Source organism: Gallinula chloropus (genome assembly GCF_964237585.1).
Source record: "Gallinula chloropus genome assembly, chromosome: 1".
Classification (NCBI taxonomy): Eukaryota; Metazoa; Chordata; class Aves; order Gruiformes; family Rallidae; genus Gallinula; species Gallinula chloropus.
The window spans coordinates 87,061,073-87,076,926 of record NC_140085.1 but is presented as its reverse complement, the minus strand read 5'-3'; the positions used below and the strand labels follow the sequence as shown (position 1 = coordinate 87,076,926).

Below are 15,854 nucleotides of genomic sequence, written 5' to 3'. Positions count from 1 at the left end.
ATCTTTGACCTTCCCTGATCACAGTTCTCCTTTTCACACTATTTTAATGTAGTTTAGAAGTATATAGTTCTAGCTTGGCAAAAACATGTCATTTTTGGCCTGTAGCCGTGTGCCATCTGGTAAGGAAATTCATTACCTATAGCTGTTTTGTTGGTTTCCTCTCATTTTTCCCCCAGAGGTAATTATTAAGCTAGCTGAATGTATCCTTTCAGGAAAGTTTTAAAACTAGCGAACAGTAATTTCACCTTACAGACCAGATCATGTATAATGCTGCTAAAAATACTGCATTTCAGTATTCTTACATTGTTCCATAGCAAATGCACCTTATCTTTTATTACCTATAATTTAATTTCTTTATTTTTCCTGTCGTTTGTGGATGAATTACATCAGAACTGGTATTTTCTAAAGTGCTATAATATGTGCAATTTAACAGTTTCTCAGGTTTCATCTGTAATTAAGGAGCATTTATATAAGGAATTGTTCTCTGAAGAGTTGCTTTAATATTGGCTGATCTTGGTGGCACAGTCACTGAGTTCCCCTGGGTTTTGTGCATCCCTGAGAGGGGCCTTATCTCTTGGTTTCTGTATTCAGGCATTCAAGTCTTCACTTTTAAATTGTGGGGATTTTTAAAGGTTTTTTAAGTTATGGGAGTCTTTGTTGGAATGTGTACCTGACTTGAGACTGACTGGCTTGTCTATACTGAGACTGAGCTGGTCAGTCTCAGGATTTCTTTGGTTCCTGAGGTAAAGCCAAGTTAGTATCCTCTCTTCTCTAGCAGCCAGCCTGAACTCACTTCAACTTCCATGTCCAAATCCCAACATTTTAAGGACCTTGTGTTGGTTTGACTGCCTGATGTCTGGTTTGATTGCCTGACGTCAGTCTTGTAAAGTTATTGCTGCAGTAAATGAGAAGCATAGAGACTACTCAAAGGTTTCTCCATGTAGCAGGAAGTCTGCTGCTAAATATGCCTTAGAGGCATAGACTGTGCCTGAGATTTCCCAAATAGAAGTATTATTTGCATAATTCCAGATCAGGTTCTGGAGGCGAGCAGTATGCATGAGACAAATTCTGCTTCATAACCAATCTTGGAGTCACTGCCATGCAGTTATGTAAAAAGCATTTGCTGTTGTTGTTGCTTTCTCATTGGAATCTACTCCATCCTGTCTCAAAAAAATATCTAGGTATCTGGTAAATGTGATCACTTTCTCAGTGATCATTCTTTCCTCAGGGAAGCTCCTCTGCAAAGCTTTTGAGAAGAACCATAGGAAAAAAGTTTACATTAGTTTGAATGTAGAAAGGAGAATCAAATAAAATAAAATGGTACAACAGGTCTATATCCTTTCCAAGGTTCAATCAAAGCAAGGACCAAAACATGAAAAAAAATTCAAAGTCATGGTATTAGACTATTTTTTTCCTTTTCTCTGCAAATGGAAGATAGCTAGAACTTAACAAAATGAATTTTAGTAGAAAAAAAGGAAGAAACATAGAAACATCCAAAGAATGATGCACTTCTAACATGGCAAGCAGAAGAACATTCTCTTCAACAGTTACTCCAGTCCGGCATGAAGATTCAACAGCATTATAAATTGTTTTGTTCAGAAGCAATTACTTCCAGGAGATTAGATTTTCCTGAACTTGATATTTCACTCATTAGTCTTCAAAGAAAAATGTTGTCCATAGGTTTCTTAGCTGACTCAGGCGAAAAAATAACCGTGGATTTTGCAAGGAGAAAACAAAAGTGAAATTTTGAGAAAGAATCCTTTCTCTTCTGATTGAGCAGAATCACTTTTTCTGAAATCTTATTTTCCTTAACACAATGGTTGAGAAACAGAAGAGTCTTCAGGATTGATCTTTGTCTTTCAATTCTCATAAAACATAGGTATTTTCTTAATACTGTCATCTCCATTCTGGTACAGATGTTATCTCAGTGAGTGACCACTAACTAAGGTGGAGTTTCCAGTGTCTAAATCTGCAATTACTCTTGTTCACTTCGAAGTACCACTACTGAAATTACTATGCAGCCAGTAATCCCAAGACTTTAATCCCTTTGAGGGCTGCATCTTGGTTTTTATTTTCAAAATAGGGATCTTCTTGGACAATTCATGAGGTAGGAAGAATTGCCCGATATTTACTGTGAGCCTTTGTGATGATTGCTTATACAGATTTGAACTCTCTATCCAGTTTCCCCTGTGTTTAGGAGTCCTTCAGTTAAAGTTTCCTGCATTAGTGGAAAGAATAAAAGGGTGGTTGAGCCTGGTTGATTTCCTTTTCTAGAGAACCCTGAAGGAAAGAAATGTAACTGACTTAAATTTTGCTTTCCAGAATCTGCTAAACTCATGTTCAGTCTAAGAAAAATGGAGTTCCCTGTGATTTTATCTCTGATTTCCTGACCCCCACCTGTGGACAAATTAAGTTGTGCGTTAGTATTACCCCCAGTGTCAGGGTTCTGCGTACTGGCTAGAACCTGTCTTGAAGAGACTTTTTTGTACTAGCAATAAGGAAGCAGTGTTGATGATCATCCCTTTAATGAGCTTGCTTAGGAAAAAGTAACAGACAATAGGCAGAAAACTTCCATGACATTTGTCCTGAATAATACATTCTTAGTGTTATGATATCAAAATAGTATTTATTTGGGGAGTGAATAACTTGTCTTTTCATAATAAATGCTGGAAAGTTGTATTTTTGCCTTTCATTTTCAGTAAAAGGCACGAATCAAAGCCAGCACAGGAATAAGAATATGTCTATGTATTTCTCCATCAGCATAGGCTAGATCATCAGTTCCTATCTGATGTTTCTGTTAGGCTGTGTAAATAACAAATGACACTATTCTTTCACTGTAAATGAAAATGATAAATAGAGGGTGTATTTCTTTAAAAGGCATGCTTATATTTATTTGAAAGTAACAGAACTTTCAACAGTTTGCTTTATTAAATTATAACTTAGCCTCTTATTTATTTAAGTCATTAGAGGTACGACTTCAGTATGAAGTAGAAGATATCATTACTCCTGAGCCGGAAGTAATTCCTCCATTTCCAGACGCCTCCTCCCAGCTTCCTTCTTTAAAGAGCCTTTCAGGCAGTACCAACACTGTAGCATGTGAAGGAACAATGAAGGATAGTATCCCATGCCTTAGGTATGTCTATTCAAAGATTTGTCTTTCTGAAAAACTTTCCTGTCTGTTGTGTTAACAGGTTAATTATCAAGAAAAAGAGGTTAATCTTTTAAATATTCTTAATGTATGTAACGCAATATGGGAAGAAACCAGAATATCTAACATGAAAAATGATTTATGCAAAACACTTATCAAGAGATTTTAAAAGGATGTGAGCATGGAGAAGGTAAACTGTTCCAGTAAAGGTTTGGCTGTAACTTTCCATTATCATCTAGGAGTAAATCTTCATCTCATACCCACAATTTTGAATGGAATCAAGCACCACAAAATATATTAAGGAATTTCTGAGGAACTTTGGGGAGGGGGGATCAGAAAGACACTTCCATAAGGAAGATGTGCAAAACTTACCCTTCTTGATTAATTCTTATAATACCAAAATTTTTCTTTGTGAAAGAAGTATATGCATTTTATGGTGTGTAAGGGATGGAAACGGTGTGCATACTAATGAAACAATATTTAGCACATACAATTATTGAACAATTGTACTGTGTGAAGTGTCTATCTGTTTAATGTCTAGAAAGAAGCAAGTTGTCTGCTAGAGTATAGATTGCCACTGGAGTAGATTAGTATGTTCTTGCTAATAACACAGATAAATTATGGTTTGAATAGTTTCAAAACAGAATTCCATAGAAAATTCCATAAAATATAATTTCCCAACAGTGATAGTGCACAGCTGATAGTATTTCCTCTTACTTTAGTGAATTTGTTATTATTTCAGTCTGATTAGTATTAAATATCTCAATTCTTTCAAAAACATTTTACATGAGAATTGCTTGACTTTGCAGATACAGTGGGCTGTTGAGCTCCTGAAAATTGTATATAACATTTAAAAGCAGTATCATTACATTGTTCTTGCAAAATTTAAAGTATATTTTGGCATCCTGTTCATTTGTCCACCTCATTCAGTCAGGCAGTTGAACCTCTGACCTTAGTCATTAATATAAAACATGAAAATCAATAGCAGAGACAGAGAGAAGTTATTAAAAAAATCCCAATGTGAAATCTGCTTATGCCATTGAAATCAGTATGTATGTAATTGGTCATTTCAATAGCTGTGATTTTCCTGTAAGGGATTCTTATTCGATTTTGTCTGGGGAGAAGAGAAATCATTGATCTTGGATGCAGAAAATCTGTAATGAACCAGTTGAGGTTCTGCTGGTTAGATTTTAGGAGTTTGCTTAATCTCATGTTAAACTGGCCAACTGATTTTTGTCCCATTTTACATAAAGTAAATATAAATTTATTTTGACAGAAAAGTGATTTTTGAAAGTCAAATTAACTATACTACTAGAACTGCTGGCATCCTCCCTTTACATCTGGATAAAAGTATACTGTGTACAATCTCATCCCTTTCAATAGGGGAAGGCATAGAAATACCCACACTTTTTCCTTGAACCCTAACTGGGTCCACATTTCTTTTCTGTCAAAAAACTTCTGTTCTAAGCAGAATTATGATGATAAAAGTATATGCAGGTCATTCAGGTGGGCAACAGTGCAGAATCTAAGATACAGTCATGATAGTGTAAAGCTACAGCCACCTACACATCGAGGGTGAAGGCATAACTTGAACTATATTAGTAATCCAGATAAAAACTTTTATATAGACCAGCTTTTAATATTGGGTACCTTGTGTTTACTTTCATATCTGCTTCTCAACCTTATTACAGCAAATGGATGGCACTCCACACTATGTATTTTTTCCTAGTCAGAATTCACAATGACTGAATGTGTTTGTGTCTGCAAATAGGTACTGGAAAGCAAGTGATTGAAGGGACTGAAATAATGAAAACTTGGCATTTTTCTGCAATCAAAAGTAAATGTTAGCAAGAGAGGCAAGCAGCAGTGTGGAATAAATATTGTTCTTGCTTATTTCAGAAGATTTTATAATCAAATATACAGCTGTAATAATGTAAGAAACTGATATATTTGTGATTATCCAGATAAATATTTTTGATGTAAATACTTTAATCAGAAAAACTGTACCCAGAATGTAAGTCTCTGTTCCTAGACTTTTAACATCATCCAAAAATTAGGTCAATCAAGGATTTTGACAGTAGCTCTGAAATGATAAAGACCTTTATGTGATTATCTCATGAAGAAAACAACCAAATTCAGTGCAAAATACCAAGAACTTGTCAAGGAAATCACTGAAATATCTACATTTCTTCTGCATGTACTCCTGCAGTCTGTTTAGGCTTATAACATAAACTCTTCAAAAAACCCAATCCAAAACACGGCGAAGAACTAAATGTCAACATTACTGTCCAAGCAAGATGGTTAATGAAACCAGGGAAATAGTTCAAATATCCTTAAAGAGGAAGGAAGGTGTCACAGGAACATGGGAATGACAAGCTAAAACACAAAATCTGAAACTATTTTTCCTCAGCAAACTTGACATCCACACCCCTGATGGCGTGTACCCACGAGTGCTTAGGGAGCTGGCAGATGTTATTGCTATGCTACTCTGTCATCTTTGAAAGATTATGGAGAACAGGAGAGGTCCCTGAGGACTAGAGGAAAGCTAATGTCACTCTGGTCTTCAAAAAAGGCAAGGAGAAGGACTACAGGCCAGTCAGTCTTACCTCCATCCATAGAAAGGTGATAGAATGGCTTATTCTGGGAGTCATCTCTAAGCACGTGGAGGAAAAGAAAGTTATCGGGAATGGTCAATATTGATTCACTAAGGGGGAAATCATGCCTGACCAATCTCATAGTCCTCTATGATGGCATGGGTGTGTGAAGGGAGAGCAGTAGATGTTGTATACCTTGACTTCAGCAAGAAGAAAAATGTGTCCCATAACATCCTGATACATGAGTTTAGGAAGTATGGGTTAGATAAATCAAGAGTGAGGTGAGTTGAGAACTGCCTGAATGACAGGGCTTAGAGTTTTGTGATAAGTGACACAGTGTCAAGTTGGAGGCCTGGAGCTACTGGTATGCCTCAGAGGTCAGTACTGGGTCCAGCCTTGTTCAACATATTTATCAAAGACCTGGATGAGGGGACAGAGTGTGCCCTCAGCAAATTTACTGGCAATACTGAACTGGAGCATCTCTTGTATGAGGAAAGGCTGAGAGAGCTGGATCCATTTAGCCTGGAGAAAAAAAAGACTCAGAGGGGATCTGATCAACACTTATAACACTTATATGTAAAAAGTGATGTCAAGAGGGTGAGGCCAGACTCTTTTCAGTGGTGTCCAGTTGATAAAACAAGGGACAATGGCACAAACTGGAACACAAGAAGTTCCATCTGAACATGAGGAAAAAAAAATTTACTGTGAGGGTGACAGAGCACTGACACAGGCTGCCCAGAGAGTTTGTGGAGTCCCATTCCCTGGAGATACTCAAAACCCACCTGAACACAATTCTGCACAACCTACCCTGGGTGAACTTGCTTTCACAGGGTGGCTGTACTAGATGATCTCCAGACATTCCTTCCAACCCCTGTTATTCTGTGATTCTGTGGTTGTGCTTCACTAGTATTTTCTCATGAGAAGCAGTTGTTATTCATGGCCCAGACTGTTTGTTTGTTTGTTCTTATTTTGTACCTCCTCTTCTTAGTGTTAAGACTCGACCTGTGCGAATGCCTCCTGGATACCAAGCAGATCTTGTTATTCAGTTGGTGTGGGTGGATGGTGAACCTCCACAACAGATTACCAGTCTTGCTGTAAACTCTGCTTATGGACTGTAAGTAACTCAAAATTAAGGTTGCATTGATTTATTGTTTATTGCATAAATCATGTGTTTTCCAGTTATGCTTTGAATTTTCCTGCAGACAATTAAAGTCAGAATAAAAATAGTAGAAAGATGCTGTAACCCAGATTCTTGGGGGAAAGTATTTGAACTCACATAAAGATTGTCATACGAGATGTTAAACTGCCGTTCTTGCTCATATTTTTACTATTCTTATTTAAAGACTGAATCTTTTCACATTATCCTGTCTATCCTTTCAAATAAAACCTAATTACCTTTCAAATATGTAATTTAAAAAGTTATTTTGAAAGGATCACCAAGGTGAAATGCATTTCACAGAAAATGATGTGATTAAGACTTAAATGCCATTTATCATGACATCATATCTTAGTTGGAAATTGTCTTCTGAGAACAGCATTTTTATGTCTGTGCTAATCTCTGTTTGCAAGAGAACCAGTGACCTGAAGTTGAAAATTGAATGAGAAACATTCAAATGCTAAATTCTGTATGGAAATGCAAGTGAGCATATTTTTTGACTCAGGTTCAATTTATTTGACAATTTTTAATGTTTTCTGTCACTGAGCCTCACCCAGATACATTAAAATAGTTTTCCCTGTAGAAGGTGTTACACAAGTAAAAACTATAGGCTTTAATGGGCGTTAGGTGTCTGACTCTACCGATTTTCAGTAAAACACTTGACTCTCTTCAGAGATTTTGGAAATTTTATGCAGGGCTTTTAAAATTGTTAAAAAATATTCCTGTTTTTTGGGGCTATTCTGCCTGAATTTCCAGCCAGTTTCCAATTCATGAACTCTAGAAGTTTCTTTTGTTTTACCATACCTAGATGCATTTGTCACTTGTGCAAATTGTTGGTTTTTGCCTAATTTGCTGCCTTGCAGGCTGTGGGCCTCAAGGCAGCATCTGACTTCAGGAATAATCACACCATTTCCTCACTTGTAAACTACTCTGACAGGTTGCAGTACTCCTGGTAATCACATTGGTTTCTTTTATGTACCTGATTCAAACAAATGTTTTAAATTATTTCCTTTGCTTGGAGCAGTAATAGTTTACAGGATAACCTCCTTTAATGTATCATGTTTGTAGGACGTGTGTGTTTCAGAAATAAATGCCTGTGCCCATTAACCTAAATTTAACATTCCTACAAAAGCTACCAAAGGAGGGCCTATTTCTTTAATTTTTTTCTGCAGAGTCTCTTCTCTCTCCCTCTCTGTTCTCTCTTTCAACTCTTTCCCTATGCCTGGAACAAGGTACTATCCTGTCTTTCATCAGAATTTTGTTTAACACTTCCGTTTTCTCCTGTAATCTAGCCTCACGATGTGGATAAATGTTGTCGCTTAAGTGTGAAGCTTCAGGGTGTGTAATTTTTGCCATGCTACTTGTAGGGTTATTTGCGTCATCAATTGCCTAAATTTTTAATTAGAAGGAAGGATAGGGATAGTGAGTTCTGGAGTGTCTGCACACAGTATTCTAGAAAATAACAGGAACTCAGTGTTTCTGATGTTACAGCAGCTGTGAAACAGCACTAAAGTGAGATACATATAAAGAAAAACATTATCCCCAGCAAAGATAAAAGACTTCAGACATTGTGAAATTTTATTTAATGTATTTTGGTTACTTTTAACAGTACCAAGATACAAATTAGAAGTATTAACACCTGGTTTATTTGTGTTGAAGCTAATCATCAAAAAATTCCTTTGTTATAAAAGTGAAAAAGAAAAATTTACAGAATGCTTCAATTCCCACTGAAGAGCTACAAGTATTTTATGAAATTTCTCTGAAAGACACCAATAGAATAGAGTATCTCCCAGAAACTAATTCTAGTCATCACTCAAAGTTGACAAATTCATTATGATTATTTTCTATTTGATTTCATAAAGACTTTCATGTTAGTGATTTATCTTAAGCCTTGTTAATGGTAACGTCTGTTTAGATTTTCTTATAATTCCTCAGAAGTGTTACAGTATTAATGAGCAAATTCTGATTTTTCTTGGTAAAGTACTTTTTTTTAGGTATAAGGAATATTATATACACACTAGTGTGTAAACTTAGAGAAGTTTAGAAAAATGCAGGTCAGGAAGTGATCTGTTTTAATTTGCTGGCCACAGAGTGAATGATCAGTAGCTCTTCTTGTGACTCATTTCTTCAAAAATTAATAAATCTCAGGTTAATCATTTTCAAAAAGCAGATGGCTATAATTTTTGTTCCCTAAAGAATTAACAATGAGGTGATTGATATTTGTCATTTTTATTCCTTTATTTTTCTTCTCCACCTAGAACACAGGGACTTATGGACACAGGAGTTGCTGTCACACTTCGCACTAGTAATATTTTTTTTACTTCAACACTTTTCTCTGACAATGCCTATTAACATATGCTTTAAAGGAAAATACAAGAATGCCCAAAACAGCAACATAATTTTTCTCTTCTGTATCAGTCAAGTTGTGTCAAGAAACACAAAGACATATAAAACCTTGCACAGAATGGTCTTCTGGAAAATGTGACAGAGTTCCTTTTTGACCCAAGGAAACTCTCTAAAAATTATTTTCTTCTATTAAACAAAATAGGCATTAGTAATTTCCAGAATAGATATTACTCTACATTTGTAAAACAAAAAGTTTATTCCTCAGTCAGTGCATCTTACGATCTTTCCACAGAAGCACAAAATATTGACAAATAAATGCTTAAGCTACAGATCAGCGTAGAGTCAATGGGGAAAAAAATATGTTCTTAGTTTTCCCATAGATGCTGTACTAGTCAGTGGTAAGCCAAGGGTAGAAAAAATGGTAACCCGTAGAATTTGAGCCACTGCTGCAAATGATGCCTTTAATATGCCCGTTTTACAAATAAGAAAAACTCACCTCATCTTCACCCTTTACCTTTTCTATTTGCTATATGGAACCCTTTTTTTTTGTAATGGAAGCAGAGGAAGAAATCGTACAATGGAGGAAACTGTTCTAGCCTGCTTCTCCTTCCTCCTTCCCTCTGTTACTCCTCTCTTTCCTTATTGTTTTCCCACAGATAAATTCATATATCTCCTTTAAGGTATTTTGGACCTACAGTAAGAACATTCAGGTGGAGGTGAATGTGCAGCTCACTTTAAGAGCTGAGTGCTTAAATAAGTTGCATCACTTTAAACTGACCACCTTAATCACTTTTTACATAAAATGATGAAACTTGATCACAAATGATTCCTAATCTGATTGAGCATGGTTTGGGATTTTGAGTTTCATTGCGGCTGTACCTGGAGTCCTTTCTATATGGAAGTTACAATTCCATTCTTAGAGAAAAGGAGACTTCTGTAAAATGATTGTCAATGTATAATATTTCTTCTTAAATCACGTCTCCAACAACGTAGTGTCTAGAGTATGGCATCTGGATCCTTTCAGTAGTCATATGGTCTGTGAATTTATTTACCATTATTTAAATCAGAAATAAATGAGTCAATTTGCTTGTCTCTCTTAATATTAAATCTTAAATAGGTTTAATGCTTCAGTGAGAATATGAAGCAACAATCTTATCTGTTGAGATATATGGGTTTCCATGTGCTGTGGTTAACTTCAGACTTTCTCCCAGGTCTTACACATAGAAATGTTTAGCATTTTATTGTTGTCTTCAGTTTCCCTTTTTTCTTCCTCTTCATTTGATAGATGTAATATCGTCTTCTTCCCCACTCCCCACCCGATCTCTACCTCTCCCAAGCTGAAAAAAGCAAGACCAGGAAAGATTTTTATGGGAGAGGAGGAGAAAGTGCTGTTGGTCCAATACAACTTCTTCCCTCTTTCTGAAACTGTTTAGAAGGAAATCAGTAGATGTAATAGAGAAGAAATGAGGCAGAATCCTTCAAAAGGTCCTTTCTAGGCAGCAAAAGAAATAAGTTGTTCCAACTTTTTTTCCTTCTGACAAGACTGCAGTCCAGATCTTAGGTAATATTATGCCAGTTGAGAGATCTTTCCCATGAATCAAGCCACCGTCAAAATGCCATTTTTAGAAGTATTTCAGAGGGGTCAGAACTGTTTTAGCAGGATTCTACTGTAGCCAAGGTGACAGAGTCAGAATAAAATTTTATAATTGCCTTTCAGATTCAGGTACCTCCAAAATTCAGCTTAATATATCCTTTCATCATCTTTATTTAGATTAAAATAATTAATTATACATGTCTTTGTATTGAATTCATAATAATATTCTATCTATATGTCTAACCACTTTCGAAGATCTATGTCCAGATTTGTTGGCTTAATTTACATCATTATTACTAGATGTATAGTGTTCAGTAAAGCAACAGTTAGACATTCTTGTGTTTGACACAGTAAGTTAATTAAAGTTAATTAAAGTGGGAAATCTGCCTTTGGAAAGTCAATTACTGTGTTTCAGGACAAAGTTTTGTAAATTCAGAATTACAAATTTGTAAGAATTATAAAATGTAAGCTTTGAGTAGTTTCTGAAGAAATAGTAAATAATAATTATTGTTTGCTTCACTTAATTACATATTATTAACACCTTGAGGAACATTTCTTTTCTTAGAGTGGCATTTGGAAACTGCAATGGTTTGGCTGTTGTGGACTTTATGCAGAAGACAGTACTGCTGAGCATGGGAACCCTTGACCTATATGGATCAAGTGATCCATACCAGCGTCAGCCCCGTTCACCTCGTAAAAGCAAGCAGTTTGCTGCAGGTAGGAAATAAAATACTGTGGTTATGAGCCTGATATGTTCTTCGGTTTTTTTGCCTGTGGCTTTCTATAGTGCTTTTGAAATGCATGACTATTTGCCAGGCAATGGAGTTTCTATAACTTGGCAAAAGAAACCTGACATGCTTTAGGTACTGATACTTTCTGAGAAACAAAATGTTTTATGAAATTTATTCTTTTGGGATGGAGGTCAGCAAGTAATTCCTTAGCTGAGTCTGTAAAAAAATCATAATGAGCAGAGCAGTAAATTGTTCCTCTGGCAGTCACTTGATGTGTGGTCTATTTTCTTTCTGGTTTCAGTAAGTTCATACTAATAGGTAAGACTCCAATTTAAACTTAATTGTATCTTCTGCCGAGTGCTATTTGAACAGGCAGTTCTGTTTGGAGAACTGTAACGCCTGAGAGACATGTTATGTAGGCAGCACAAGTAGCTCAAATTAGCCACTTTGTTAGTGAATTGAAGCTCTTGCTATAGACTTAAATCCAGCTGTACCCCATTTTAAAATTTTATGTCAAGAAGATCACGTTTATGAGTCATAGCTCTTATTATGCATTGTGAGTTAGAAATATTAGTCCATCAATGCAGCTAAATTTTACTGTACATTTTTGGTTATCTAAAAAAAAATTACTTGTATGAGAAAACTGTCAGATCTTCTATGCTTCAAGTCTTTTTTCTCTACATATTCCATAGTAGCATACTAGACTCAGACACAATTATGAAATGTGTTTTACGTAGCTGTGAAGTTTTAGAATTAGTTTAAAATTTGTTTGAAAATGTTGAGCTTTAAATCTAACCATAAAATTATAAAAGCAGCAAATTATAGTGGGTTTATGACATCAGCATTTTTGTCAGCAGACCCTGCACTAAATTTCTCCATAGAGTCAATGGAAACTTGTTTTAATTGGGAATATGTTTATACTCCAAACAGAAAGTAAAAATTAGAGAATAAAATCTAATTATTCAGGCCTACTCCTGTTCCTGAAAGACCATTTATTTGACTTTATAGGCACTTAATCATAGCAAAAGTAGTTCTTATCTGTGCCAAGTCTTAAAGATGTAAATTTGGCACAGCTGAGGAGAGAAGACACAAGCAGCTCTAAGCTACCTCCAGCTTTTAAGCTACCTCCAGCTTTTCTGTCTGGTTCAGGCAGTTTCCCAGCAGCTCCCAAAGTAATTTGAGCAGCTAGCCACAAGCAATGTGCTGCAGAGCCCTGTGCAAAAGGTGGAGGGTAGATGATGTACTACCAGCCCTGTACCACATAGGACCAGTCAGTCTTGGCCAGTCCTTTGAGACAATGTTCCAGCTATGCAGCACTGCTCGAATGGAGCCTACTGAGGATGAGTAACCACTCAGAAGGAATATAGGAATATGCGCTTCTAAATCACTCACAGAAACGATGCATCTAAAAAAAGCCTCAGCTGCTTTCTCACCATCCATCCCACATCCTTTACTTTTTTGATTATTTTTCTTGTTATATCTCCCAATTGGAAGGTAAGCATCTGCTGAAATTTCTTCACCTTGGCTGTTCTAGATGCTGGTTATGATATCACTTCCTTTCACTTTAGACTGTTTTTTCTCTCTTTCCTCTGCCTGCTGCTGATGCTGGTGTACTGGCATGTTCCAAAGACAACTTTTGCATGCGTGGCCTGTCTAACTTTTATCCAGATTTAACGAAACGGATCCGTACTTCCTATCAGAGTAAGTTCTATAAAGGTTAGGCAAATAGCTTTATCATGATTGAACTATGCCTGACTTAAACCCATGTGTTTGCTTTGTAATGTGTTTTTTTAAACACATTCAGCATGCATGCAAACTTACTACATTTTGTGATGTCAACCATGCTTAACTTTGACAATTATCTTTATTGTACAGATATTTCAAATTTGTTTTCTTCTTTCAAAAGAGTCAATGAGAAACCCCCAGTGACTTCTATGGGGTAGATTGGGCCTTAGAAATTATTATTTCAAGGATGTTATTTTCTCAATGACAGTATCTTTCTTTGGTTTTGTATTCATTTCCATGTACATCTACTTATATGAAGCATTTCTTGTTTTGCAATGGCACTGGTGGTAGTTATTAATTAATTATTCCCTATTTTCAGAAAACTGATCTGGCTTAGAAGAGTACCAATTGGCATGGGTACTGTAAAATTTAAAATTTTAATCTTGGTTTGGTACTTGAATATTTGGCTTTGGGGAACCATCCCATGCTTCTGATCTTTAATGGGGAATGTAAAGTGTGTATAAAAATACATACATCAAAGTGAGCTATGAAAATTAATGTTTTTAATATCTTTAAATTTTGAGTTATAGTGATATGTAATTTAAATATTAGTATTCATCACTGCAGAACAAAGCTATAATTAATTTTGCAAAAATTACTGTTCAACAGATGAGCTGTATGTATGTTAATTAACTGCAGTACTTATATGTAATTAGGTCTCCAGGATGCCTCTTATTCATCTCTCTTTAAAGCAGTTTTCACAGAACCACTGGATAGTCAATTTTACATTAAATACTTGGCATAGGCAAGATAAAGGGCTGGCATGTTTTGAAATAAAATACAGAGTTGTATAGTTATCGAAATACATTTGTACAGTCACACCAGAAATTCTTTTCTGTCCCTCTAGACTGATTACTCAACGATTGTTTTCTATGACTATTTCTTCATAAAAGGTGGTGTGTTTTGGTAAAAGACTAGTCCAGTTACAAATGTAGCAGTCCATAAAAAGGTTTGGTGTATAATGTCATAAAGTTTATTAGTCTGGTCTTGCTAATTTCAAGTCTATAACAGAGAACCTAAGGAACAGACAGCAGCAAAGGCCTGGGGGGTTTTCCCCAATAAAAAATGAATACATTCTAAGACCAAAAATGGGCACTGTTTTCATTCAGAATGATAAACACATATGATAGTCTTTCATAGCTGAAAATACACTATCTTGTTTCCAACTTCAACCCCAAAATTGGAAAAGTCCTCAGAAATCTGTCTGGTATACGTCATAACTGCAGAGTATGAGTTTGGCTCTTGTGCAAGATCATGAACAGCTTCATTTCTTTCATAAAGAAATTATTTGGTTGCTGCTTTTGCCATGCAGTACTTATACAGGAACATGTACTATATAATCTGAAAATGCAGCAGGCAATAAGATAAAGATCAGGAGAAAAAAAGTATCATGGACTCTAAAATATCTTGCCAAGTCAGTCTCAAATTATGTTTATTATGTCTTCTCTGAGATACGAGTTTTAAAAGATGTACCGAGAATGGATTTAGGACTTTGCTTGTAAGTTTCTCTCTTCTCATAAGGGATGATGATGGGAAAAGAAAAATAAATTATTTTTGGATATTGTGCAGTTGAAGCTGATATTATTAAGGCAAAAGCAGGAGCAGCCATGTGATAACATAAGCATTAGGTCTAAAGTTTTGAGGGTTATATAAATGAAAATGGAAGATAATGGGAAGATGTACCAGATATTGATTCAATTAAGTAATGAACCAGGAAGATAATTTCATGAGGATCAGTTTGAGAGAATAAGTCTTGCAAGGACTGAAGCCAAAGAAGAGCTTATCAATGAGCAAGATTTTTGTCAGTAGTTTTGGAGGGGATTTGCCAGAAGAAAGAGTCTGAAGTATCTAGCCTGAATCTGGAAATGTGATATTCCAAGGATGAAACCAATATTATGGATTAGAGTAGCAGGAAAGACATTAGTGCTGTTGACTGTTAGCAAAGAGAAGATTTCCCCACAAAAAAATAGATTTCAACTTGCAAAGTTAAGTTTATATATGGACACTTGGGAGTAAAATTTAGAAAGGCAGAAATCTTACTAGAGATGTGTATTTATGAATCATTAGGGTAAGAAAACCCTTTTTTCATTGTCCTGTTTATAGGAGAGAATCTCATCAAATACTGGGACAGAGAGATAAAGGAAATGGTGATGTTTCAGTCTGGAGTGCCTTGCAACTGAGGGGGATGGGGGAGATCACAGAAAAGAAGCAATAGGTTGGGGAAGAGAGATTTCCCAAAGGAAAGACATAATCAGCAATGTCAAGGGCATCCAATATGCAAAGCACAGAGGTGGAATAATTTTTTTTAATTTTATCCAATAAATCTATAGAGACCTTGGTAAAAGCCATGTATACATGCACAAGCTAGACTCAAGAGCATCTAGAGTCGACTTAGAGCATTGAGATAGCTTGGTCTCTGGCCTGGGAGGTGAAGTGGGAAGGGGGAAGCAAGAAGGGAAGAAATTAGGAGAAATGTAATCAGTTCCAGGCATACATAATT

General features: G+C 35.9%; 1 protein-coding gene across 2 annotated transcripts in view; it reads left to right on the top strand.

The window, feature by feature from the left end:
- STXBP5L (syntaxin binding protein 5L) overlaps positions 1 to 15,854 on the top strand; it is a gene marked incomplete at both ends in the record, with an annotated part of 196,325 nt that overhangs the window by 133,495 nt on the left and 46,976 nt on the right. Inside the window, 4 exons of one of the 2 annotated variants that reach the window (XM_084276049.1) lie at positions 2,961 to 3,133; positions 6,731 to 6,856; positions 11,404 to 11,555; positions 13,199 to 13,270. In XM_084276049.1, the coding sequence (XP_084132175.1) occupies positions 2,961 to 3,133; positions 6,731 to 6,856; positions 11,404 to 11,555; positions 13,199 to 13,270 (523 nt within the window). The remainder of the gene's footprint in view (positions 1 to 2,960; positions 3,134 to 6,730; positions 6,857 to 11,403; positions 11,556 to 13,198; positions 13,271 to 15,854) is intronic. The other variant, XM_084276050.1, reaches the window with a different exon arrangement.